We start from the raw sequence: 27882 nt of genomic DNA, 5'->3' as shown, positions 1-27882 counted from the left end.
TGGCACAAGCACTAGGGCCTGAAGCCACAGCCACAAAGGCCAGCACTGATACTGGGGCCTGAAGCCTCAGCGACAGCCAGACAGACTGGCACAGACCCTGGGGCCTGAAGCCACAGACACAGCCCAAGAGGCCGGCATCAACCCGAGGGTTTAAAGCCACAGCCTGAGAGGCTGACACCAGCCATGGGGCTTAAAGCCAAAGCTATAGCCAGACAGCCTGAAAAAGGCCCTGGGGACTAAAGCCACAGCTTGAAAGGCTTGAAACAGTCCAGGGGCTTAAAGCCACAGCCACAGTTAGAGAGGACAGCACTGGTCACGGGGTCTGAAGCCCCAGCCAGTGAGGCCAGCACCAGCCTGAGGGCCGAAAGTCACAGCCAGAGAGGCCTACACCAGCTGTGGGGCCTGAAGCCCCAGCCCCAGTCTGAGAAACCAGCATCAGCTGTGGGGCCTGAAGCCACAGGCTGGCATTGGCCCCGAGGTCTAAAGGCACAGCTCAAGAGACTGGAACCAGTCCAGGGACTTAAAGCCACAGCCCAAGAGGCCAGCACTGGCCCAGGGCCTAAAGCTACATCTACAGCCAGACAGGCCAGCAATGGCCATGGGGCTTAAAGCCACAACCACAGCCCAAGAGGCCAGCACCAACACTGGGGAGTAAAGCCACAGCCTGAAAGGCTGGAACCAGGCCAGGGAGTTAAAGCCACAGCCACAGTTAGAGAGGACAGCACTGGTCATGGGGCCTGAAGCCACAGCCTCAGCCACAGAGGCCAGCACTGGCCCTGGGGCCTAAAGCCACAGTCTTCGCTTTGGTTTGTTTCTTCTTGCTGCAGGAATGGAATGTTATTTCTGCATTAGATAATGAAAAGGGGGAGTTGATCTGAAGAAGTAGAGCACAATGGATTTGTATTTTGTAACTTGTCCTTACAAATAGCTGATGTGAAAAGGTAGAAATACCATATATGTTAGTAGCATATTTATAAGTATAGTTGCTGAATTATGTGATTAATTCTTGCTTGCAAAACTGCAATAGTTTTCAAATGTTCCAAATAGTATAGGTATAGTATTATGGACTAGAAAGCATATTGTAGGGCTATTCTGTTTAGATAAGAGACCCCCAGCAAAAGAAAAACAGACTTAACAAACATCAAAGAAGCCAGGGCCTCTATACAAGGATTGCATCACTCTGGGGGTAGGTTGGGATGCAACAGACAGGCATCAAAATACTCCCCTCTATCCTCCTTCCAAGCTTCTCTCTACGCAAGGATGAGCAGATGTCCAGAAACAATGACTGAGTGTTGAATGACCAAGTGTGAGAAGTTAATTAATTAGCAATATATGCTTAGCTAGCAACAACTTATGTGTAGTTGAGTGTCGGGAAGATTGCGAACCTGAAGTATTCACCCAATGAGGAACCAGGGGAGAAAGAGATAAGCGTCAAGTAATAGGGCAAAAAAATGTAAGGCTGTTTTCTGTGTGCTCTCCTGCTTCAGGAGGCCCACCATTGCAATTGCAAATAAAATCTGCTTTATCAGAGATACCGTCCTGATAAATTATTTGGTATTTCCAATGTTGCATTTCTGTCTCACCTAAAGGAAAGGGAGGGAGCAGAAGAAGCTTTATGGAAAATGGTCCCTCTTCACAGCTGCTGTCACGTCCCACACAGGTGGGAATGGAAAGAGGGCCCCCATTCCAGGCACTGTGCCTGCAGACACCTGCTCCCCACAAAAGCTGCAGTGGCCACTGGCTTTGTGGAGAAGCACTGCTTGGATTCTGTGCGTACGCACCAGCTCAGGAGCAGACCGGGCCTGGCAACGAGAGCCTGGGCACCTCTGGGCGCCTCAACTAAAGGGGATGAGAAGCAGCTCACTTGATCAGTCTGAGGCTATAGGAGCAAAGATCCTCACCTTGAGAACAAAAAGATCCTTTTCCAAGGCATTTTACAAACAGTTGTCCCCTTGGGAAGCTGTCATAGGGACGCAGGAGTAGGACAGAGCTGGCAGCTCTTACAAGATGCCTTTCTTTGAGCATAAGGGTTCTCTGTTCCCACATACAAGAAATGAAGCAGAGAGAGGAAACCAGTACAGCTGGGCCGGGACCTGCTGATCAAACAGGGGGGAAGGAAGAAACGTATTAGCAGTGGAAGCAGGGACGGGTAGCCTGGGAAGAATATGGAGATGCTATCCGGACATGTAGAGATGGGATCAGGAAAGTCAAGGCAGAGATGAAAATGAACCAGGCAAGGGTTGTGGATAATAACAAGAAGGGTTGCTTTAAACAGGTTGGATAGCACAGGGAGGAGTGGCTGTAACTGAAGGAGGGGAGAACTGGGTTAGAGGTTAGGAAGAAATTCTTTAGTCAGAGGGCAGCGTCCCCTGGCACTGCTGCCCAGAGCTGGGGTGCCCCATCTCTGGAGGTGCCCAAGGCCATGGCTGGGGCCCTGGGCAGCCTGAGCTGGTGGTAGGCAGCGAGCCCACGGCAGGGCTTGGGACTGGATGAGGTGCCTTCTAACCCCAGCCAGTCTATGGTTCTATGTTGCTCTGCTGCCTGGGCATGGACACACTGCAACCATAGCATGCATTGGGGGGAGGGTGCCTATGGCCATTTGGAGGCAGGACACCAGTCACCTCTTGTCTGAGGGTGTGGGAGCAGGAGGAAGGGGAATGTCCACACTACTCCTGTTCTCATTAAATCTGTTCTGTACTCTCTGGAGTCACACCGTGCTCTGTGAGTGCCACAAGGAGTGCGTGCAGCTGTGAGGGGATGGGGCTGTGTGCGTGACAGGGAGTGCAGCTCCCGGAGCCAGGCCAGGGGTCAGCCCGCACCCCCATGGGGCAGCTCCTGAGGCTGTCAGGGGTCCTGGCATCACTGGTTGGAGGGATAAAGCCCATGTTCATTGTCTGAACTACAGAACATCCTGAGTTGAAAGGGACACACACGGATCTCAATCCGTCTGCACGCAGTACCACCCAATCCCAAACCCTGTGGCTGAGTGTCCCAGGGCTCCCAGTGTGGGGCTGTGCCCACTGCCCCGGAGAGTTGTGCCATGCCCACTGCCCTCTGGGGCACAGCGTTCCCCTAACCCCCTTCCCCCCGACCCAGCTCCATGCTTCCTCCCTTGGGCCCTGTCACTACCAGCAGAGAGCAGAGCTCAGTGCTGCCCCTCTACTCCTCCACTCCCTGTGAGTGGCTGCAGGATGCCATGAGGCCTCCTCTCACCCTCCTGTGCTCTGTGCCAAACAACACAAGTGACCTCAAGCTGCTCCTCACACCCTTTGCAGACTTACAGACCAATCAAACAACATTATGATAAAGTGTTTATTTATTTTTTTAAATATCAAATTTATTTTACACATCAATTTTGATGATAAACAGACCCCCAATATTAAAAAAAAAATCAAAAAAAGAATCAAGTGTGTATTACTTCGGGCAGACCCACATCCCATTTTCTGATGACACAAGCGCATTTCCCTTCAGCCACCTGCAAGGACAACTGCAATATGTTCAGCCCAGAAGAGTAAATGACACAAATGCAACCAGCTGTAGGATTCCTGAGAATTGATTCCCTCAAGTTCCTTACGTGAGTTTGTAAAACTTTTAAGCTAAAAAGCATCAGCCAAGGAGTAACCCAAACCACTACGCATTTGGATCACCAACTAAGCCACATCTACACAGTGCAGGAAGAAATCTGTTGAATGCTTCAAAAGGGAACAATGTACACAAAACTGACCCCATTTCCCAAGCCGATCACCAAGAGAGGATGGCAAAAGGCCTCTCTGAGTTAATATTCAATTTCTGTGGAGCCATGTGGCACTAAGTCCAAGTCTGGTGAAGAAACCCCTAGGATGTGTTCCTCCTTTTGATCACTAATGGCATCTGAAAGAAAACTTACCACCAAGTAAAATATTGCTACTTCTGACTGAAGGAGATAGCAAGAGGGTGAAGACAGAGGAAGAAAGAAGGAAGGGAACATTTCTTGGAGGCACAAGGTTAGCAGTGCTTGAGACCAAGTGTCCACATAGAGAGTCAAGCACAACGAGCAACGAGGCAGAGATTGTTGCAGTAACACAGCACTGCTCCGCTCTGCCAGGAAACATCTCCTCCTGCCAGGCCGCTCTGTGCCCAGAGACTACCAAGTGTTATTTCAATGCTCATCACCTCTAAGCTTGCCTGGAGCCTCATTTACAGGATTACGCATTCAGGAAGAGGCCAAGGAGATCCCTTCGGTATCTCTCAGGAAAACAATACCTCTCAGCAACCAATCATACGGTACGTAACCACAGTGGCTTCAGGAAATACCCAGGAACATACTCAGTGGACCCAGAGTGGTCACCACAGGCACTGCCATCTTTACAAAGCAGGTCCAGTGTTGCTGTATCTCTTTCATATGGAAATCATTTTGCCAAGCTGATATGAATGCTTAGCATGGAGCACTGATGAATGAAGTGTGTGAAGAGCCTCATTTGAGCACAGAGTCCATTTACCTAGTTTCTCCAAAACCTGAACAGCTCTTGGCATTACATCTCTATCCCAAAGCCAAAAAGCTTTAGCAGTCTGCCACACAAACACAGACACTCCCGCTTTGCTGGCAGAGGACAGCTCGGTGAAGGGGTTGGTAAAGGCTGGGCCAAAGATGTGTGCACACAGCAGGGGACACATGCACACATTGAAACAGAAAACAGACAGCAATTGCTCTTGTATTTTATTTTAACTCAGATACTCACCACCACCCAGATTTTCTCTAATGTAAATCTTGCTTCTGAAAAGACAAAATCACTGTCTAATTTAGCAGCACACAGCCATTTGCTCAAAGCAAGGCTCTGTGGCATTAAGAGATTTAGATCACCAGGCTCAGACCAATTTGATAAAAGACAAGTACTAGCATTCATCAGCTGGGCAGGGTCAGGCTTTGTTTCTAGCAGTTCAGAGAAAGTTACAGAAGAAATTCTAGCAGTATCGATAAATGCTTCAGTACAGCTTTGGCAGAAGGGCAGATTTCAAACCCTGTATTTGTCAAAGAATAAAACTGAGCATTGAAGCGAGTTGGCTGATGCTCTAAAGCCTTTATAGCATAAATTCTGTATATGCAGTCTAAGTAAACGTGGCCATAAAACTAGAGCCTTTAACCAGTTTGGTGCAGAGCAGCAGTATCTCACTTAGCTACTAGCAATTGCTTCTAAAAACATAAACGTGTAAATACAAAAAGGGTATAACATTGAATGGCTAACATCTGACGCTTCAAGGAGCTGGCAGTAAATGAACCCGCAGGCATCCAGGAGGGCCAACCTGCAGCTGGCGTCGTTGGTGCACGGACCACATGTACCAGAGATGGGCTCTCACACTGAGACCCATAGCATGAATCAGGAACAGAAACACTGCTACGAGTAAGGAGGCTCTGGAGCTGAGAGCTCTACTCACAGTGATGCTTTTGGTAATGAACTAGATGTGAATAGGCCTAACATTGAAATCTTATTTCCTAAAGCTTCTAGAGAGATCTGATGACACTGTCTGCACTCCTGTAGCAGTCCAAGCATTACCCTTTACAGAATGGGATTTTGATTATTTGAGGGCTCACTGCAAAGAGTATCAACAAGCTTTACCGGGGGTCAACTCTTACTACCTGCATGTAGAGATCACAAAGCTGTAATCCTGCCTTACTAATGACTCCTTCTGAACAAAGCCTGCAGGGAATTACCTGATGCTGCTCAAGCAAGGAGTTCCCAAAGAGACAAACACTGCTCCCAGTGCAAGCACAGAGCAATGCCTGCTGCTGAGACCATCAGTAGTGGGATATAAGCGAAGTGTGTCTGGACACGCCAAGCCTCGCTAGTACATCCACAACTCAAGCAAACGCTGCTTCCAACAGAAGGAATGCCTTACAGCTCTTTAGAAAATAACGGATTTCTTGGCTACCCAATCACCTAAGAAGAATCTGATGACCACCACTCAGACACACAACTCTGCAGGCTCACAAATGAAACCAAGTTTATGTTGTTTTTAAATGCTACCCTACATGAAAGAAAAGCTTGGAATACATATAGGCAAACCTGCTAAGGAGCAGGGAAAACAAAACACCAAGGAGATGTCTGGGACAACAACGAAGCAATGAACAAGTCATGTTTCCAGCCACTGCTGATCAGTCACTTCAGGTCTAGCTCCGAAGCAGAAAGTTTAAGATGAACACTTCACAGGGAGCCACTTCAGAGTTTCATAAGTGAGATTAAGTAAAAGTAGATTTCCTACTTAAAATTTGGTATCATATTTCAACCATGCTTTCCTTCCCCAGCCCCAAGCGTATTTTGAGGCTCTGCAAAACCCCCAGAGTAGTTCACCTGAAAAAAAAAAAAAAATCTGGTAAAGGCTTCCTACAGCACAGCCTCAGCAAGTCCTAATCAGGCAGGCTGCTCCCCAAGGACCTCCTGGAAGGCCACGATGGCTGTAACACAAACACCATGTCACTGTGTGTTCCATAAGCCCTACCTGGGAGCCCCCACTCTTTAAGCGGTATTCAATTAGTAGCCCATCAGGCACTACAGGCTTTCTGCAGTTGCTGAGAGGCTGATCATCCCCAAACATCACAATAAACTAGTGCGAAGCAGATTTCTTCATTCTGCTGATCACAACCCCATGCAGCGCATAGGGAATCCATCTTCCAGGGATAGATGCAACTAGAAGCCATGACACGCAGTTGCTTTGCTATGAGGTTTCATCATCAAGGTTTTGCTGTAAGTGGTTGAGCTTGTTCTTTTGTAGAGAGGAACATGATATGGGCAAGGTTAGGAAAAAAAAAAGAAATTGTAAAATACTCTTTTCCCCTTTCTACTTCCCCTCCCCAACTACAATTGATATCAGCACATCTTCAAGTAAGTCGGTACATCTCTTAGTTTAGCTAGAACCAAATTCTACCCCTTCCCTTTTTCTCTCCATCCCCTATCCCCACGATGTAAACTTAAACACGCTGGCCCAGGAGCATGAAAGGGTTTGTCAAAAGTAAGCATCAGCTTTCCCCATGCAAACACAAACCCACGCTTCCAAGAACACTCAACACCCTCCCATTCCTTTTGTAAAGTTTTACACACCCGTGGGCACCTGTAGTAGCTGCCACAATTGTTTCATTAGCATCACAAACATTTGGTTATAAGGTGTAGGAGAGAGAAAACAGTACAAACCCAAAAAGCCCATTTAGAAAAGCTCTGCACCTGTGCCATACCAGACTCAGTGTGTGCCTTGTATGACACCATGTGCCGTGCCTCACCACCGGCTGCACACATACACACACACAATTCATTTCACAATCTGCTCTGCGCTGGACAGGGCAGTGATCTTAATGGCTTCTGCTTCTTATTCATAACACTGGAGCTTATTCAAAAATTCTGCATTTAAATAAAAACATTAATTTTAATCCAGTATGTATAGTTAAAAGCTATCCTGTCCACGAAATACGAGAACATTTTCTTTCTTTCAAAAGGCCAAATCTAACAAGTGAAACAGAAGAGACAAGTTACTTTGGCTGCAAATAATTAAAAACTCTGGCTCAACATTCTGCTTGTACATTACAACGTGTAATTTAGATATGCCTTTTAAAAGATCCCCTCTTCCACAGTTATGTAGGAACAACAATACTCTTGGCTAGCAAAATGAGAAGAGCAAGATCTGCATTCCCATCTGCTTGTTCCAAAGCCTCCAGAGCTTCTTGCGTGGTAAAGCCAGCACCAAGGATTCGATCAACATCAGCTGGAGAGAAAGCAGGTGGTGAAGCAACCAAGGAAAGTTCAGTGGACTCAGCGGGTGGGCTAGGCAGTGGCTCCTCACACCCACCCAATGACGCTGGGCTGTCAGGAGCAGAACTACTGCTTCTCTCAGGTGCTCTTGTGAGTGATGCCTGAATATCTTGAGATGTACCTTCATCCAAAGCAGGCTGAGAGGAAACAGTGCTCTGTTCCAAAGTTGAACTTAGGAACCATTCTGGCAAAACCTTTGCCTGCTCAGAGCTCTCTTGTTGGTCAGATTTCCCTGCAGAAGTCACTACAATCAAATCACTCTTACCTGAAAACTTTGGAATTTCAAAAGCATCTTCTCCAGAAGCTGATTCCATGTGAGTGACAGACTCAAGACTAACGTTTTCTGTGCCAGAATTGCAAGGCTGGCTCCTCTCTTTTTTTCCACCTTCAGATCTCACATTAAAGGAGGAACTACTCTGTTGCTGGCCATCTGGATCTAAGCCTTTCCGCTCATCTTCAGAAAACCCCTTCTGTTGTACTTGCTCTTTGCAAACCATTTCCAGCTGAGAGACTTCAGATGTAAGAACTTTACATTCTCCTTTACAACTGATCAAGAGTTTGTGAAGCTCTTTCAAGGCTGATGCTAGAGAGAAACACGGCTCTTCTAAATGTCTGCACAGATCGGTGTCCTGTTGATGAATGATGGAGGGGGAAGAACTGTTTTCAGATGTTAAATTGGACAACTCATTACACTTTGTGGGTATTTCACTTGTGCTTTTAGACTGCAACACATCAGAGGTGGAAGCTGCATCACTCAGGGAAGTTGCAGACTTCAGTGACTCCAATTCCATAGAAGAGGCATCTGAGTTCAGGTCCAATGCCCTTCCATTCTTGGCTTGCCACTTCTGCTTGCTTGCTGAGATGTGCACTTCAGCTACAGAACGCTCAGCTGTATCCACTTCCATATGCACACAACTACAGGATGCTTGGATATGCCCTTTCACACAGGAAAGATCTGCTTTCTCCAGTCTACCTTCTCTCATTTCTGCAGGAGGACTTTCTGGCTGGCTGACTGTACGGCCCTCTTCTTCCACAGCAGGTTTCTCAACCCCACCAATGTTGCCAGGATGTTCTAGGTCAGTTTTGTCAGTTTGTTCCTCCAGATGCTCAAACTTCTCTGGTTCTTTGTACATCTGATGTTTTATGGTAAGCTTGTTCTTCTGTTTTGGTTCCTTTAGTTCTGAAGGCAGAGATGCATTTTTTATTTGCCCAAGCTTAGTAGTGCTGTCAGTCAAACTATTTTCTTTTGTCACTTCCAAAAGAGGTTCCTCACCACAGCCTTGTTCTATAGTGTTACATTCCATTAGACTGTCAGCAAGAAATGTTTCTTCAAGTGTATTCTGTGAAAGGCAAGCTGGACTGCAACAATTCACCTCCTCAGTCTGAAGAGAGTGGTCATTATTTGCCAAGGAAGAGATATTGGAAAGATGCTGTAACACAAGAGGATAATCTTTTTCTGGGGTGATCTGGCATTCAGTTGAAGATTCAAATGACTTGACAGCTTTAGGATCAATGGGCTCTGTGAGGCTAGCTTTGGATAAGCGAGTTGAAACAGGGGAAAAGATAGATCGATCAAGTAATTGATTTGTGGGATTACAGATCTTAGAACTTAGTCCTGAAGACTGGACTGGATTTTGAAACCCATCAGAAGCTGGTAATGAGGGCATTTCCAGTGAGGTAGTTTCTTTGTCACTATTCTCTATACATAAAAATAGGAAGACAAAAAAAAAAAAAAAAACGTAGTTAGGACACAGAAGCAGCACTGTTTTCAGAGAATCACAGAATTGTAGGGGTCGGAAGGGACCTCTAGAGATCATCAAGTCTAACCCCCTGCAAAGCACGCTCCCTACGGTAGTTTTCAAGTATCCATGCCTTCAGAATAGAAGCCAGAATGGCAGTTTACATATCAGCTTGGCATATTACCTCCACTTGGGCATTACTCACCAGAGCACCACTCTATTTATATCACTAGTTACTGCAAGAAGTTGTTAGTCAGTCCCGAGTGCTCTAAGTATAACCAAGTGCAAATCCAGCAGCTACATTCCAGTTGCAGACACTTCATTGCTGACAACAAAAGATAAAAAGCCAGTTCTAGGGTAACTAGGGAGCTCACAATTAGAGAGCTCACAATTAGAGGATATTTAAACTTCAAAGTGAGCAATTATATCACTGAGAAGATGATGAAATCCCAACATCCCTGTTTATTTTTCAAAGCAGAGCAAGATCTAAACTCCTCTTTGCAATACAGAAAGCAGGCTTCAATGGGATACTTTTGCACAGTACTTCATAGGGGTGCTTCACAGATAGCTTGCACAAGCTGAAAATAACTTTAGGTTTTCTTTTAGCCATAACCTTCTCTTTAATCAAGACCATAGACTTAAAAACCTCATTACTTTTTCATCTGTTTATCAGTGCAGCTGCAACAATGGCAGCAAAAGACATCCAAAGAAGTAGTTTTTCTTCTCCAGCACATTAAGGTACATAATGGTTAGAAAACAAGATATCCAGAGGTCAGCAAACTGACATATGATGTCAGCTTGAACTGAAATTGTGGATATAAAATTACTTGGGGAAGCTGTAACATAATGGCTGCATTCATCAGTACACTGCTTCAAGAAAGCATTACACAAATATACATATAACAGCACAATGGTATTTAAGCTCATCAGATTCACTTCGAACTTATATTAGGACATACAGTTTTGGAGCAGGTTCCAGTGGTTTATTTTTGTGTATATGTGTGTACATGTTGCGTATGAGTTCCCTGAACTGTCAAAGAATTGCCTCTGCTCAACAGAAGCTGAGACTGAGGCAACAGAAGTGTTTTAGGTAAGCAACAAGCATCACTTGGAAAGCACAGGATAGAAAGTCAGAGTTATAGGGCTCTCCTTTGCATGAACAGAGGGGCCCACCTTTCCTCATACATGCAACCCAGGTTTTCTGCCTTTGGCCAAGTGAAGCAGGATGTCCTCCCACACTCTTAAACAGGTTGGTGATTTCACATCATGTGGGTTTCTCCCCAGCAGCTCAAAGGGAGGATGGTCTTGCTGCGAGTAGTGTGAACATTGTAGTGAAAGCTTATGAACTGAAGTCTATAAATACCTGGTCTGTGGCCCACTCCAGCTGCAGTAAACACACACTACATGCATCAAGGCTTCTGACGTTCTGTTTGGATTAGGAAACAAACACACCAAACTCGTGTTAGCGTTCAAAGCACACAACATGCATGGTTACAGTCCTGCAACATCGCAGCTCCCCTCCCAACCATCTGCAAAGACAGCACATGAGCAGCAGGAGCTCCTCACATTCCCCAGCTTCCAACAGCAGGTCTGCCCAGGCAATTTGCTATATCAAATCAAAAACACCTCTCCTGAAAAACAGCTGAAAGGTTGTTCTGCATTATCTACACTGCAGAGTGGTCTGCGAGTGATACACGCACTTGACAACATATATGCAGCACAAGGCAGATGTCCAGCAGTGTGCTTGTTTGTTCCCCGCACAGCCACATTCGGGAGACATGCTTCAGTGAAATGAGACATGAAATGGCATCTCAGGCTGCGCTCCCAGCTGCTACTGCCCTGCAAGGGATCATGCCAGCACAGGCAAGAGAAGATGAGTAAACACCAGTTTGCTGCAAGTGGGAAACAAAGATCCTAGGGCAGAAAGCCCAAAAAGGAACTGCTCCCTGAGGCACTGAACAAAGCAAAGAAACAGACAGCCAGAAGTCAAAAATCTCACTGCTTCCTACTCCACATGGAGGACAGATTAATTGCAGACCACTACAGGAGCTCTACACACTGGGTCTAGGTATCAAGCTAGACTGAGTAAGTGAGCTTATCTTGATAATGGTCTAGTCTTGCTAATATATCAGCTCTCATTCTGTCGTTAAATCAACAACTTGACCTTTGCTGAAAGAGCACATGTTCTTCCATTAAAGTTCTACTCTGTTCTGTGTCACATACCCAAACAGCAATTCAGATTGTGCTGTATGATTTGTCGCATATGCTCCCTTTCCCATCCGAAAGGTCTCCAAACTCAAAGGTCCCAAGCATATACAACTGCTTAACCTCAGGTCTTTCTCTTTTTACAGATATCCAGGAGTACTGGAGAGCACCAACCATGCTCGCGTACAGCCAGGATGTGCCTCCTGTTCTGTGTCATGGAAGAAGTCTGCTTTTTTCACCTCAGGTACTTGCTTCTTTTATTCTCCAAGGGATAAAAACAGTGCAATGAATGTTGCAATACCACATCTCCAATCGATACACGTTGTGCACCTACTGCTGTATTTTGTTCCAGAGCAATCTTTTCTCTTAGTTGCACATCTGACCTTAATGAAGCTACAACAACTTGGCAATGCTGGCATATTTAAAATCCAACATTATCCTCCACATTTTCAGACTGCTCATTTTTGACATGGGTGGCAAAGAGGCTTGTGACACAGAACACAGATGAAAACAAGAGAGATCTTTTTCTATGCAGCAGTATTATGTTCAAGCTCTCTTCCAAGCCAATACTTTAGATAGGAAACAGAACGGTCTTTTCACTCTGTATTCAGGGTCTGATCATCAGGGACTCACAGACACTCTGATGGCACAAGCAGCTGGTATGCTGCCAAGCACACTCCTCAGCATGCTCATCCTGAGACTCACTGTCATTCTCTTCCCAGGGTATACAAAGGAGCTGAATCCCAGCCCCACCAAGGATACCCATCCAGGTAACACCAGGAACAAACTCTTCTCCACAAAGTGCATCATTAGGGATAGACTCTTCTGTATTAAGAATAAGTCTGAATTGCACATGTGGAGGCAATGCCTTTCTTACATCAAGTCTGCCTGGATGAGAAGCTGCACATGAGATAAGCTCTTGAGAACTCTGATTGCCTGCAGACGTACAGAGTGATTTCTTTTATACCACTCAAGCTGCTATGAAAGATCACAGGCCTTGTGGAAAGCTGAAGTTCCTTGATGCTGCATTATGCTCTCTTTCTCCCACTCTCCTGTTTACAGCTCTTCCTCTTGCTTTTTTCTGGTGCCATCTAGCAGCAGTTAATAGTTTTGGAAGTGAGCGAGAGGGTCTGAGTTCATATTCTGACATCTCAGAATACAGCTAACAAGATTCCTCCAAACCAGAGGCTTGTAAGAGGTCCAAGGCTTGCATATAGTCCATCTAAACAAGACCTACCTTAATTTTGTGCATTACTGTTCCACAGGCATTAAGTGAACATACAAAAAGCAATTTCTTATTCTCATAAATCTTTTAAGTTCCTCTAGGGTTCACTAGCTATGGAAATGGTAGGCTGCTGATCAGTCTGAGCAAAAAGCCTCTTTGTTTTTAGAACTGTATTGGTATATAAGCAGCTTTAAATCATTTTAGACACTTTTCATTTCAAAGCTCTTGCCTGAAATGCTGTAATTACAGTGACACATTGTTTCAGGCCAAGAGGTTTGCTTTCTAACCGATCCTTTCAGCAGAGAACTAAGTCCAACCAACTACGATGTCTGCAATTTTAACTGGAGAAGAGCTGATCTCCGCATTTTCCAGGTTATGTGAAGAGACATGAGCCCAGTCCAATGAGTCTGACCTTTAGGGATGTCAAAACTCAGCAGGGAAAGGACAAATTTCTGTTTATCCTCTTTACTTGCTGCAAGTTAAATTAACAAGCATTCAAAGTCTGGTTTAAAAAGTCAAACACATAACCCATTTCTTGCTGGTATAATCAAGTCTGGCCTTCCTCTGGAGCTTTTGTATCTGTGGGAAGCTTACATGCCTAAAACAGAAGAAAATAATTCAAAAGAATGCATGCTCTTCTTATGTAAGCCAACTTGGTTATTTGCAAAAAAAGAAAACATCACTGATTACACTTTGGACAATCAAGCAGCAAATGGTAAGTGTTAAAGAAAAAAAAAATCAGTGCATTGTAACTTTGTTATATTTCTCTCTATGTGTATACACACACACACAGCTATCAGACTTTGATTTTTAATCATGCTACAGTTAAAAACTAGCAAGAAAATCATTCAGGAAACCAACTTTATCAGCTTAAGCGTGGCAAAGTGTTTTGCACGTTTCTAAAAACTGCCGTGAACTCATGCTGCCTTGGAAAAATAGGCGGGCATAAGCTGCAAGTTAACACGCGCTGTTACATTACAGCTCCTCAGCAGAGGGGCAGCAATCAGACACTGATGTAGTCTCAGATACTGTACATGTAAGACTAGAGTAGTTGCTGAGACTGCTATTCCTCCTGTACTAAGATCTGTACTTACTGCTAGGGCTCATTTATTTTTGTATGCTGTAGCTGTTAAGAATCGGATCGCTGAGTCACCACAATATTGCCCTTATGCAAGGCTGCTAAAACAAACATAACTGAGTTGTGTACCTGACTAGGCACAGCAATTCAAACCAGGTGAATGGGTGCCAGAGACAACCACTTATCTTTGAAGACCAAGGTATCAGAGCTGCTAGAAACTTGTAAGGATAGCATAAACTCAACAGCAAGCATGCCTAAATACCTTCGTGTGGACAGATTTTGCTATATAGAAAAGATTAGTGAAATTAGATGCCACAAGCAGGAACAAAGCCCCTTACTCTCCACCTATTGCTCACTGATTGCATTAGGCTACATCTAGAAACTGAGAAAGGGAGAAGGGATCTTCCAGTGACTGTCAACAGGAAGTCTGATACACAACAAGAAAACCAAGCAGATCAATATTTCATCTGGGTTCATTACAATACCTGCTTCCTCTACAGACTTCTGTATTGCTTCTGCTAGTTCCTGGTCAGCAATCTCCTCTGGCCGCACGTCTTCCCGCCCGGCCCCATAAGCCAGCCTGGCACACTCCGGGAGCTCACCCTCTGGGAGGAAAGCAGTCTGTGAGCCGGTCGTGCCAATCTCCAGTACATTCTTCTTGAGATCAATGGAACACTGCAAAAGAGCATTGACATATCAGGGGCCTGCATGGAGCACATCAATTCCCAGAGAAAAAAGAGACAAGGCTGAACAATCCTTTTCCAATGGGAGCGGCTCATAGATAAAATAGAGAGAGCATCAGCTGTAAGCAGAGCCCTCCATTTGACTTGTTTTGAATTTAATCATTCAGTTGAAAAGCTCTGAGTGTCTTTGATCTAAGCAAAAAACTTCAGGGAGCAGCCAGACATCCTATACATACATCTATGATGTACATTGCATAAATATTCCTTCCATGACTGGTTGAAAAATAATCTACTATTTTCTATTCCCAGAAAATCCTACGGCATTCCCAGGTATGGTGCTTACACTGTGCTTAGTGCCTTGGAATTGGAAAATCTAATAACTGTTTCAAAACTGGTTTTGCTACCTGATGCCTCTTAAGCATATCCAGTCCGAGAAGCATGTCCATGGGCTGCTCTTCAAGGATGGAGAAGGAACACGCCAGGAAATCCCCTTCGATCTGAACCTGAGCTGAAACAAGGGAGAAAAGTCATCACCTTGCAAGCTACAGTGCAACACATTATGTTTTGCCCTTTCATCCCCTAGGAAAGGCTTGCACAATCACGCTGGGGAGAGCTGACATCAGGACTCTGATATACAGCCTTGGTCAGAAGAAGCCCAGATGTGGGCAAGCACCAGGGATTATCAGGCCTACACTGGTCTTGGGTAGTTAATTATTGTCAAAGCTGTTATGGTCTTAGAGCCTTAAGTACTGCTCATCTAAACCTCCAAGCCAGAGCTAGAGAAGCTACATACAGTTCATTAGAGCACAAGCCTAAGAAGCAAGAACAGTGAAAACAATCACTTTTTTCACACAATAGGGACAACCTTCTCTCATCTAGAAAACCTGCACACACATGCAGACTTCTCCTCCTGGAAGAGTATCAAACAGTCCACCAATTTGGAACTCTTCCTGTGCAACTCACACTGCCCAACAGGAAATACCCTGCTCTCTCATATTAACCCCACTTCTGCAGTTGGAGTGAACAGTTTTTCAACTACAGGAGCTGCAGGTTCCCTCGCCTAAAAGAATTACAAGACAGAAGGCTCAAGTCAGAACTGTTGCTAAAGCTAAGAATGGCAGTACTTACCTAAGTGCACTCTGCCAATTATTTTCTGAGTGCCCACACCTTTAGCAATGCCAGCCCACCGCCGATCCACCAGCCTCATTATGTTGCACCTTTCAGCACAAGCTTGGCTCATAATGGTCATCTGGGCACCTAACAGCAACAGAATTTGTGTTAAGTCTTGACAGGGCATCACAAATTAAAATATTCTCCTGGAAGGGCTTAAGATCTTGGACTCAGTAGCTGGGAAACCACATAAACCACATCACCTGCATCAGGCAACTGTGTCATGGCATAAAAGGCTTTTTTTTTTTTTTTTTTTATGAAACCCACTACTTTGAATTTACAATGTATACACTCACAGATGAGCATGGACAGTAAGGTACATACTGCTGCAGAGCTGGAATAGCTCTGAGTACTTTGACTTTAACATGGTGGATGGGAGGTAAAGCATTAAGGCTGGCAAAGTTTCCCTATCTGTAAAGTGAGATAAGACACACATGCACAGCAGTGACCCTATTGACACCGCAGCCATCAAGCACCAGAAATTCTCACAGGAGCAGAAATTCTCACACCTGAGGTGTTCAAGCACTCATTCATGCTGCTCCACAAACTGTCTCCACAATTGGCTGTTTGCCTCGAAGGCCAGATTGTTCTGAGATTTTAATTATGTGCTTTAAAATCTTGTAAAACAGTGCTTTATTACATAAAAGGAATATTTCAGGCAAAAAATTTGAGTGTTTACTCTCTCCCTCAATGAGGGAAATGAGAATGGAGAAAGAGATGAAAGCAGGAGTAATTCACCTGAGTCAACAAAGGCTTTCACTGGATGTCCATTGACTTTACAGTTAATATAAAGCATCACCACCTGGCCAAAGCTCTCAGGTGCCTCTTCCATTGCTATCGTCATATTTTCTTCTATATTTTGTTGCCTGAATTGAACAGAGGAGAGAAAAAAAAATCAGACCTCTCTCATTAGCAAAACCTTATGAGCATCCCTCCAATTTACAGACCTGGTAATCCCACCTGATGCAGATTGCATTAGCTACAAGCATCATTTTTAAACCACAACAAACACTGCTTAGCTAAATATAGCCTTCTCAGCAGAGGGATTGCTAGTAATGATCTTGGCTTAATCCAGACATACCATGTCACTTCCCTTGCAGCCAGGAGGGCTGCTCCTTCCCACACCTTGCACAGCTCACGCTGCAGCCCACCTGCACCTGATGTCTGCAAGAAATTCATCGTCACAGAGCTAACATGGAGAACTTGTAAGCAAAAACCAGCAAATTTATTAGTCACTCTGAAGGAAACAGGGCATACGATGAAGATGTTGCCAGTAGCTACAACACTGGGATCCCACAGAGCAGCTCAACATTAAAATCCTCCAGCATTTCCCTGGTATTTTGCCTCTCTCAGGCAGAAGAAAGGAGACTCATAACTGAAACTGCAGTGCGAACACTGCCATGAGCACAAGCCTTGCTGCAAATTCAAGCCTACAGAAAAAAAAAAACACTTATTGAGAAGCTCATCATGGCCCTGACAGTAATCTGAAAGTGATGGGTATGCACAGTGACTACATCTCGAACAGCTTTATCTATGAAAGGACATGGGCTTCCCATTTTAATGCCATTTCACGTTTCCTCCTCAGAAGGCAAAGGTAAAACGAAGCTCCTCTCATGCATTTTCTGTAGCCTTCCCACAGCAGGATGGGTAGATGTGTTTTTTTGGTGTGGGAGGAAAACAGCTAAGAGGAGCTAATAGTGACCTGGTTCACATGGGAGCTAAAGCCCCTGCTACCCTGCTGCTAGTCTGCCCTGGCCTGTGAAAAAAAGAGCCTCACACTGTATTGTCTTTTGCTAATCCATCTTAAATCACATATAGTGCAGTTGATCTGCAGGTTCAGCTTTCTTGTTGAATCCATTATTTTGTTTTCTCCGTTCTTGATGCTCCACTGAAGGACAGAGATGTGCCTCAAGAAACTGCGATGCCTGCAGGAAATCCCAGTCAACCTCAGGCAGAGGACAGCTGATTAAGCAAGAGTTCAAGTAACCTGAGATACTAAACAGGTTGTGAAATCTGGGGACTGCTAGATGCCCAACTGTTACCCAATAGCTGCACAACCTTCAACATATTCCCTTTATCTGTCCCAATTCCCCCTCATGTACTGAGCAAGGAAAGTGTTCCTTTGCCTCCAAGCAATGATTTATCCACTAATTCATGCATTGTATTTTTCAGCACTGCTACGCTAAACCATTATCCAGTACCAACACCTTGTCAGTCATAATGTAAGAATGACTTATCACAAATTAATTTTGGTTATGATCAACAATAAGCCCATATCAGAAAGATGTTTCCTTATCAAGGACAAAACCGCAAGCCATTCCAGCTCAAGGATTTATCATCCCATTTAAGAAATCACACCTCACCCCCATGCAATTACATGTGGAAGACAGACAGAGAGAGCAGGGGCTCATGAGCAGAACATGCTTCTACAGACCTCTTCCGACAGCAGTGAGGTGCAGAGTCTGGAATGCGAGGAGACAAGCCATTGCTGTGCAGAGAGCTCAGGTCAAAGACCAGCATAGGGTCTCAGGTTCAAAACACGTGCAAGGCACCTAAATACCACCACTGAAGGATGCAGCTATATTCAGCAAAAAGCAAACCCAAACTCAATGCTTTCCACAACTCTTTATTGGTTTCAGAGTGGCCCAACTTAGACAGCTTTGAGACCTCACACATGCGGACAGCAGTGCTGCTGCTTCATCTGTGCATAACCATGTGTGCCCGGTTCTCAATCCTACCGCTTGCAAAGGTCGCTCAAAGCACTACCCTGAAGGCAGATTTCTGTATTAAGGCAGGATCTGCTTTCTGAACACACTCCTTGTAGCCTCCAAGTTGGAGGGAAGCACCCTCTGGAAAAAAAGCACCATGAAGAACTCCAAAGCCTGCTAGTGACTTTGGTTTGCTACCTTATATCTTCTTCTATCTTGGCCTGGGCCTCAAGATCAAAAGGGTCAGCTGAATACAGTCGGATCCTCTCTTGTTCCCGTCGGGCTCGGTCCTGCTGTTGCTCCAGCAATACCCTGGTAAATTTATCTGCAGTAATAAAGAGATACAGGAATACGTTTTACTGGTAATTACTCTTATAAATCATGATCTGGCACAGCAAACACTTCTTTTTGTGTCAACATGCAGTCAAGGAGAGAATCAGCAGCACAAGCACAACAGGTTTCATCTGAAGGCAGCGCGGATGGACCCAAAATGTTGGTACCAAACCTGGGAATCTGCTGAGATGAAAAAGAACTGCACAGAACCAGTCCTCCTTGTTCTGCTACCCAAACACTGCAATGCTACTGGGGCACAAACAAACTCAATTCTCAAAAAAAAGGGCAGTGGGGGACAGAGGGGAAAGAGAGACAGTATTTAAAAGTAAGAGCTGTCATTAAAACAGCAATTCATTGGTCTTTTGTAGCAAGGGTTGCCTATGAAGTACTACACAAATCTGGAAAAAAACACCTGCAACAGAAATCAGGAACACAGAACTCTCCCTCAAGCTTCTTGTTTGAATTGTGCATGTGTATTTTGAAAAACTTCCAACAGATAGAGAAGTGAGATTTCATAGCTCTGAACAAGATGGCCCATCTACAAGAGCAGCTTGCAAAATCTACATTTTCCACTCAGCAATCCGTTGAAAAATTGTAGTCTGTAGATGCAGCAAAGAGCAAACTCAAGATTCAAGGGCATAAAAAGAACAGAACTTACTTTTAATCCCAAGCAACACAGGTATTATAATCCCTAAAGATGAATGCCTACCGCTGCTATCAAGAGGTGCTAGGAGGGACACTTGCTTAAGGAAGTTTAGCTCCACATTTTTCAGGTCTCCATTTTTTGGATGGCCTCTGACTATTTTTTACTTTAGATCTGATCAAGTATACATCAAAGAGACTTGGCAATAAATTAAGCTCTGTAAACACAGAAGATTGTGGTTTTGCTTCAAGAAATGCAATTCCCATCAAGAAACTTGCTGGCACAGAGACAGTTACATGCTCAGGAAAGCATTTGGTGGCTGTTTTGGTGTTTTTTATTTAATTAGGTTTCCACAGAGCAGGTGCTTTCTGATGTGCCCACAATGCACTCAGCACAGCCACATGGTACACATCTATTCATACATTTGGACATCAGAATTAGAACAGATAAAACCACTTCCTTCTGGCATCCCTCTGCAGTGATTTGGAACTAAAAATGCACACCAAGGATAAAGCTTTATGTGCATGACAGACAAAATAGATCAGCAGGTGAGCCAGACCTGGGAGTCCTGGGCTTAACCTCGCGTTTCATGCCAGCAGCAGCACATTCTTCTCAGGGTGATGAGAAAACTTTTCTGTACTACAGATGTAACACTCAAAGGAGGCATGAAAAAACATCAGAACACAACACTGTTAACTAACAGGGATTTGAGCAGAAGTCAGAAGTAAAAAATGCAGCAGTCATCAACATCCATGTGAGCTCCCTTTTTTAACAGATAAATCACTAGGAAGTAACCTTGAAAGAGGAAAAGTCTCCTGCTACACAGTCCTTCTCTTCAGTCATTTCCCAAAGCTCAACCAGATTTATTTCCTATCTAAAGGCTTGCAGAGGCTTACAAGGGCATCCTAAAATGCCCAAAACACCATTCTTCATACTTAAAAGGGGACTTGAGTTCAAAGCTTTAATCAGACAAAGAAGAAGACAGAAAAATCAGCTGCAGAGAAAATGAGGGACACTGTACTAGAATTCATCTGTGCCATGTGAAGTGCCCAAAATACAAACATTCAAGATTAAGAGAAATGTAAACATTTATGACTATTCCTAATGGGAATGCTCCCTAAAAGCACCATCTACTTGTTCCTTTCCCACTATCTCTTTGATGTCTGCTTCTTCAGCAGCTCACTACTGAAAGTAGAGATGGTCTTGGAGCACACTACTCTCAGCTGAGCTCTCACTGAGCTCTAGGGTGCTGCAAACACAACACGTGGGTGGAAGCAGTGCATTCAGAGACTCTTAGAATAAAAAAATCAGGAGCTGAGCCGCTTGTGCTCACAGAAACTCAGCTAATCCATGCACGTATTTCAAAGCAGGGAACACGGGCTGTTCAAAAAGCCAAGCTGGAGAAATACACCCAAACTGCTAGAAAGAGTCTTGTTAGAAAGAGAGGAACTCTGCCACCAGTGCTTCCAACTGGTGCCTTCTATGAGCACCATCAATAAGCCAGCAGTGAGTACCCCAGGCAGCTAAAAACCTGTGGCTACCTTGTATTAGAACTGCCTCATGCAGTGAAAAACTCGACCTACCTAGGTCTCCACTGAGCAGCGCCTCCGCCAAAGGCGGATTGCGCTCCTTCAGCAGGGACAGCTCATGGGGATTCGCAAGCAACATCTCCCGTAGCAATGCCGGGTTTTCCAAACCCTGAGAGAACGAAGGCGCATCGGGAGGCGACGGACGAAGGCGCTGTGCTGGTGACTGACGCTGCTGCGCCGACGTCCCAGGAACCGCAATGCTGCTGAAGTCTATCCTTGGCAGAGCTGGAGGGAGAAGACGTCAAATGTGTCAGCGCTTCTTATTTGCAATTCTACTCAAAAAACTAAGTAGAATAACTATGGGAAGGATGGGTCAGTCTTAATGCTAGGTTATTAGACCAGATCCTCTTAACAGCAGTTTGCATCAGGAGCATTGCCACACAGCCAGGTTACTGGGTGAGGGATGCTGGCATTTATTTATGTAACTGGCCCGCTCTCCTGCCTGGCCTGCTCTGAGTCCCCAGAAATGCACTTTTTGAATCACAGACTAGTTATTTCCAGCTTCACAAACATGAATACCACGGAGGGAACACAAGGCTAAACCTGGTGCCTAAGGCACTTCTCAATCTCTCTGACTGAAAATTTAAAAAAAAAAAAAAAAAAAAAAAAGAAGAAGAAAAAGAAAGAACAACTTAGGAGAAAAACAAAAAAACCAATATTTCTGCAGACATGCATTGCAGTTAACCCTCCAGCCACGGCAGGAGGACAAGAACTTCACCCAAGTCCTCCTCAGCCAGTAACCCCTCTTGTCCAGTGATCCTCTCAAGATGTGGACTTGATAGGAATCAGTGCAGGAGGCAGGAGAGAGGTAAGACCAGGAGTGCATTCACAATATTCAAGGAGTCTCTTGCTTGTGTGCATGACTGCATACCTGGGTTTGTTAAGATGCAATTTCTCATGGTATTTGTCAGAATACAGACTGGGAGCACATATTGCAAGAGCCCCTTAATGTGTCTGAGCCACACAGAGCACACATTACTGTATCACTCCACAGAACAAAAAAGGAACAGCTGTATGAACATTCACACACCTCTACAGAAACTGCCATTCTGAACAAGTTACATGAGTTTTCCAAACTTTTCCCAGAATGGTGAAACATTTTTTGCTTTCTTAGAATCACCAAATGATGAGTCCTTCAGCTAATTCTGGAAGTTCCCCTCCCCTCTGAAGTTTTTCCTAGCAAGGAGTTAGAGACTAATGAGATCAACAGCAAGTCCTTCAGATGCTCAAACACATCACTTCTCACCTGGGAAACGGATTGAGGGCCGTGGCTCTACGGTATCTTTCTGTCGTAAAATCACCACGTCTCCATCTTTCAAGCCATAGGAGGCCAGGGATCTGTTGTTGTCAGTGAGAGGCCTCTCCGCATAGACTATCTGCTCATGGGAAGAATGCAAGGAGAAAACAACAGGCGTGACCAAGCAGATCAGGAACTGATTTTCTTTCTTTTTAGAAACATGTTTCAGTCACTCCTGTGGGTCCATCTCAAGCCTCAGAACAGGCGTGCAGTCCTCAGCACAGGCACAGACAAGCCCTGCCCAAGCACCTTGACCTCAGGCACAGGCAGACCTCAACACAAAGCAGTTGGACAAGTACCCAGCGTCTGTCCTATCCAAAGCCAGCAACCACTTCTCAAAGCCCAGCAACTCAGACAAAGGCTTGTCTCTTAATTAGAGGCCAACATCTTTGAAGGAAAGAACAGCTTACATCAGACCTTTTTGCCACACGTTTCCAAAATCACATCTCTGCTATTACCCAAGTTGTGGCTGCTTCACATAGCGTTACCTTCCCCCAGCTCTGCATTTCCTAACCAAAGACTCAACTGCATACATGCAGGCAGCATCCATCAGGATATTGGACTGAATCATCTACAGATCAACAATTTCTTCCATTACCCAGAACACAGCTCCCCACAACAACCGGTGTTCACAGAGAATTCTGTGATTAGCTCAGCCATTTCTGCCTTACTTCAGTGATGTAAGTCCACTCAGACTCAAACCACCAGCCTCCAAACATCCCACTGCAACCAGTGGCAAGAATCAATTTATTTTGACTATAATACACAAAGTCACATCCTTTTCTATTATGATTTTCTAATCTGACTCTACAAATACAAAAACACACTGAGATAAAAAAAAAAGTGAATAACGACCGTGGAACATTTCTGCTAACATTAGATCTGTAATACCTACAGATGTCCTAAATAACTCCCATGCTTTCCTTGAAAATTCATCAGGAAATTACTGCAGATGTGCACCGTCACAAGATTTGCCTGTGACCAGAATGACGTTCTGGGCTTCTGATTCCGCAAAACCTCTGCCATTTAGTTAAAACACAAGCCACAAAAATAAAGATGCTCTTTAAAGGAACAGAAGCTCTGTTGAAGACATGTCTTTGGCATCCCAGTAACTGTATCTGCTCAGCATTAAAACGTCTGTGCCAGAATCATCAGAACAGGAAAAACACACCATTAGAAACAAAGATGAGGTTTCTACCCTCTCAGTAACTACAGCGTCAACGGTATTGCACTCAGCTGGCTTGTGAGTCCCCTTGAAAGTGAATACAGACCCATCTGCAAACTACATTAAGGCATGCAGACACTGCTCTACTGGTTTGGAAGGCGTTACTGGCATTATCAAGGTTGGCTTGTGATGGGCACATCCTCTCACATGACCACGCACACCACACATGGCCTGACTCCTAGCACTGCTGGCTGCAGAGAAAGCAAGCATGCAGCAAATCCCAGCTGCACACACAAATCTTAAATGGCAGTTTCTCCATGCAGACACTCTAAGAGACGTGAGCTAATCAGTTTAAGTAAGGTTTTACCTGTTGTCTTGCTAGGATTGGATTTATGAACATTCGGCCTTAACACCTCAGACAGTGAATTAAGTGCTCAGCACTCCACATCCATCAGCAGCATGGCTTAATACACTTTTGAGCCATTCCACTTTGCTGCTAAAATAAACTGATTTCATTTTGCTGCATTCCAATTATGCAGTTTGCAGCATACAAACAGCAAGCTGTAAGCCAGCCAGGCACCCACGTGCTCCTCCAGAGGTAACCCAGACAAGGAAGCAGGCAACCACACCACACACCAGGTGGATTCTGCACAATGGCACTGGGGAGAACATCTTCATGGATCAAGAAAGCCCAGTCATGAAACCAGCTGTCACCAAAATAAAGCTTATACAGCAGAAACATTCCTCTTTCAAAGAAGAAGCCCACAAAGGCTACAAATCTGACCCAGCACATACACATAGAGAGAGGAAGGATATACCACCACTGCCAGAACAACACAGAAAAGTGAGTTTTAACTCCAGATTCCCTCTTCTTCTCCAGAAAAGGTATCTGCTCGATGCGAGAGAGAAAACACAGTGAGCCCAATTTCTTCCCCTCTGCTCTACCTACTACACCTTCCCTTATCAGCACAACCCACCTGCAGCTGCACACGTTATCTTATGCCACCCTCCAGATCTCCACGCCTCGAGGCCATGGGCCTCAGCATTCACCTCCACCCCAAACTGCAGTGCCCAGAATGTATTTCACTGAAAGATAAAGACTCAGACTAGCACTCTGTGGTTTACACCACCCAGCAAGGTCCTTGGCTATTAAATGTGTCTTCTTTGTTTGTGCCAGGAAGCCATCCACAAAGCAATGAGTGTTGTGTGCAGTAAAACCAGACCTGATGGGTACAGCACACGGACCCACGCTGTCCCCTGGTTCTGGGGGGTAGTTTAGGCATGCAAAATCCTTTGACGCAACTGCTTCACTGATAATTTATGTTTCTATAGCTTTCTTTCTACTGAAGATCCAAAGAACACTGCACAAACACTGGGCAGAAAGAGCAGGCAAAGGAACAATAAATTTACACTTGGAAAAGAAATTTAAAAAGGAAACAGAATAATGTATAAATAGACAGATGAACAGAAAGCAAGCAGAAGCACTCCTGAAAAGCAGAGTTGACCCATGTTACCTGTAGTCTCTGTAATCACAAAACTGCAGCAGTTTAGTTGCAGCAGAGCAAAGACTCAAAGAGAACTTCCAGCAAAAGCAAGCATGGAAATACGTGATCCTCGTTATCCTGAAACAGATACAGAGCTGACAGGTCACTGTGACACAAGAGGGGCAGCTCTGAAAACAAGGCCACTGAGCCACCGAGCGCTCACAGCCTCCTGAGGGCACAGAATGTCACATACCAGGGGCAGGCCCTGTCACCTGCTATAGGAGTCATCAGAGATGCTGGTGCCTCACTGGCTGTAACACAGTGCTACAGGCAAGCCCAGAAGGCAGAAGCCCCATATACACCACTGCAGTTCTCTTTCTACTTCTCATAGCTGAAGAGCTTTTTTCCTAATGCAAAACCCACGTAACCTCTATTCCAGCTTCGGAAAGCAAGTTAGGCAATGGTTTCATTCTTGGGTTAATTAATTAATAAAAAAGCCACATCAACACTGTCCCTTTACACTTTCTCAGGAGCACCTCCCAACTCGAACCATTGTCTACAGCACTTCCTGGCACATACCATGTTGAGCACGAGTTCTGCTGCACAAGAACCCCCACACACTGGCATGCTGGACTCAGAACCAGAGGGCATTATGCCTCTCATCACCATCACTAAGCAGCAAAATCAGAGCTTCACAATGGCAGAGGAAAGCCGTCTGAAGCCAGGTGAGGCACTGGGAACCTGCTTGGCAGGGCATACGGCTTTCCTGTCTCACAGTCCTCCATCGCTGACTAATATCCACTTGACTGGAAATCCCACTTTCTTAATGTAGAGTGGGAAATGGCTCACAAAGCAAAAACTTCCGGAAACAAAACTTCACAAACTTTGCCAAGCGCACTGAGATAAAGCGACAGAGCTGACACTGCCCTGTCCAGCAGCAAAACGCCTGCAAACAAACGGTGACAAAAGGTAGAGAGCAGACTGAGAAACTCCCTCCGGGGCCCAGAGGCACACCCCAGCACGCCGCAGCCCGGCCCCGGGCAGCTCTCTGACTCCAGAACCGGGCGGGATGGGGCTCTCCGAGTGTGGGAGCAGCGCCGTGTCCACAGCCGCCTCCACAGTTCCCAGAAAACGGGAGAAAAGCCTCAAAACGTTCTCTGGACAGAAAGGGAGGAGGAGAGGAACCCGCAGCCAGCCCTGCCTTCCTCACTCCTGGGAACTGAGGCGCGGAGGACGCGTTCCTCCCCGCGGAACCGCCGCCCCCCAGAAGAAGAGAGGGCCTCGGGCGGACACCGCGCACCCTCGAGAGAGGGCAGCGTGAGGGAAGCGGGCCCTGACCTGACTCTCAGCTGCCGGGATGCCGGACTCGAGTTCGCAGAGGGCGCGGAAGTTCTGCAGCTCGAAGTCAGCGTCCACCTGCAGGGAGAAGGTGAGCTCGCTGCGGTCGCGGCGCAGGCAGAACACGGTGAGCAGCATGGCCGCCTGCCACCACAACCGCCGCCCGCCGCAAAGCACCGCCGTCGCAAAACGTCCCGCCCCCACCGCCAAGCTGCGCAGCTCGTCGCAAAGCGCCGCCCGAGCGCCGGGGGCGGCCCTCGCGGTGTCCCTCCGCCCACCGGGTCCTTTCTGGGGCACAGCGCTGCCCTCGGGAGGGTTCCCCGTGTGCTCCCGTTTGTTCGTAGGGCATTTGGGGGATAGTCAGAGCCCCTCGCCGCACGTTTTGGTGCAACCTTCAGTGCACAGTTGGTGAGTATATGGGACACCCCGCAGTACTCTTCTGTGCCTGCCTGTCATCCCACTCCGTTTGGGACTCCACAGACACCTCTCTGTGCCTTTGACAGTGCCCCAGGTTGGTTTCTGGGGTATCCTGCGCTTACCCCTGTGAATTTAAGGTGTCCCAGAAAACTCCAAGACACATTTTAGCAGCTCCCACAACTCATGGGGGCAAGAGTCAGTTTGCACAGCTGCAATCCTGGTGCTTTTTCAGGTGCTTCACACTCCTCTGGGTGCCTTTTGAAGCATCTGAGAGCGCAGAGTAGGGTCAGTATTCAGGAAGGCTTCTTTGCCTCAAAATGTATGTAAAGGGCTGCCCGATGCCGTCCTGGGGAGTGCTTTGGGAACATGGGAAGACAGAAAGGCCCTGAATAGCTCAAGGCATTTGCCGCTGTTACAGCTCGGTGAGAGGGGGGCAAGAGGTGAAATTTCACAACCACAGAGACCACAGTGTCAGCCACAGCACCATGAAACACACTGAAGGTGCAATACTGCTCACAAAGCAGTTGCTTATCCTTTAAGCCTAAATTCACAGCCATGGGGGAAGAGCCCAAGCTTGAGGACGCAGCTCGGCAACAACAGGCACTTTCCAAGCACAGTTTGATTTGCATTCCCCAGGTTTCTATAGCTTACCGAGTTCCAACCTGCCCACACCTCCCAAAAGGCTGCAGGGCCAGCCAGAAAGGCTGATGGTCTATTGCTGCCAGGTCAAGTTGTTTCTCCAACCCCCAGAGTGTAAAATTTCAGTGTTAATTTGCTTGAGAGATACATGGGAAGGCAAAGCCATTGCAGAAGGCTGTGCATGTGTCTGGGCATGAAGGCTGGGTGTTGGGAAGGGCTGGTACCCTTGGGGTGGTGGTGAAATCCTCACCTACCCTGCATGTGCACCACTCCAGGAGCAGAGTTAAGTCATGGAAAAATACCAGCCCCAAAAGCTGGCAGTGGATGGAGAGATGGGGTCTGTATGGTCCGCCTCTCCCCACTGCACTCATTTTCAGTACAGAAAGCGTTCCCC

The 27882-nt window shown here is 45.9% G+C and overlaps 1 protein-coding gene across 2 annotated transcripts; it reads right to left on the bottom strand.

The window, feature by feature from the left end:
- Window positions 1-3298: 3298 nt before the first annotated feature.
- Window positions 3299-26600, bottom strand: DDI2 (DNA damage inducible 1 homolog 2). Of its 2 annotated transcripts, XM_004947545.5 has the most exons (10): window positions 26433-26600; window positions 22395-22524; window positions 21143-21373; window positions 18782-18908; window positions 16614-16741; window positions 15834-15962; window positions 15110-15213; window positions 14508-14697; window positions 10878-10940; window positions 9291-9474 (listed from the first exon to the last, which is right to left on the bottom strand). In XM_004947545.5, the coding sequence occupies exons 1-9, from the start codon at window positions 26568-26570 to the stop codon at window positions 10924-10926; spliced, it is 1194 nt and encodes a 397-aa protein (XP_004947602.1). In that variant the 5' UTR covers window positions 26571-26600; the 3' UTR covers window positions 9291-9474; window positions 10878-10923. The 2 variants fall into 2 exon arrangements, with proteins under 2 accessions (XP_015152776.1, XP_004947602.1); XM_015297290.4 differs by lacking the exon at window positions 10878-10940 and having other exon boundaries at window positions 3299-9474.
- Between the last annotated feature and the right edge of the window lie 1282 nt (window positions 26601-27882).

The sequence above is a fragment of the Gallus gallus genome, chromosome 21, assembly GCF_016699485.2.
Source record: "Gallus gallus isolate bGalGal1 chromosome 21, bGalGal1.mat.broiler.GRCg7b, whole genome shotgun sequence".
NCBI classification, from domain to species: domain Eukaryota; kingdom Metazoa; phylum Chordata; class Aves; order Galliformes; family Phasianidae; genus Gallus; species Gallus gallus.
Note: the sequence above shows the minus strand (reverse complement) of the source record. Positions and strands in the feature narration are given on the sequence as shown.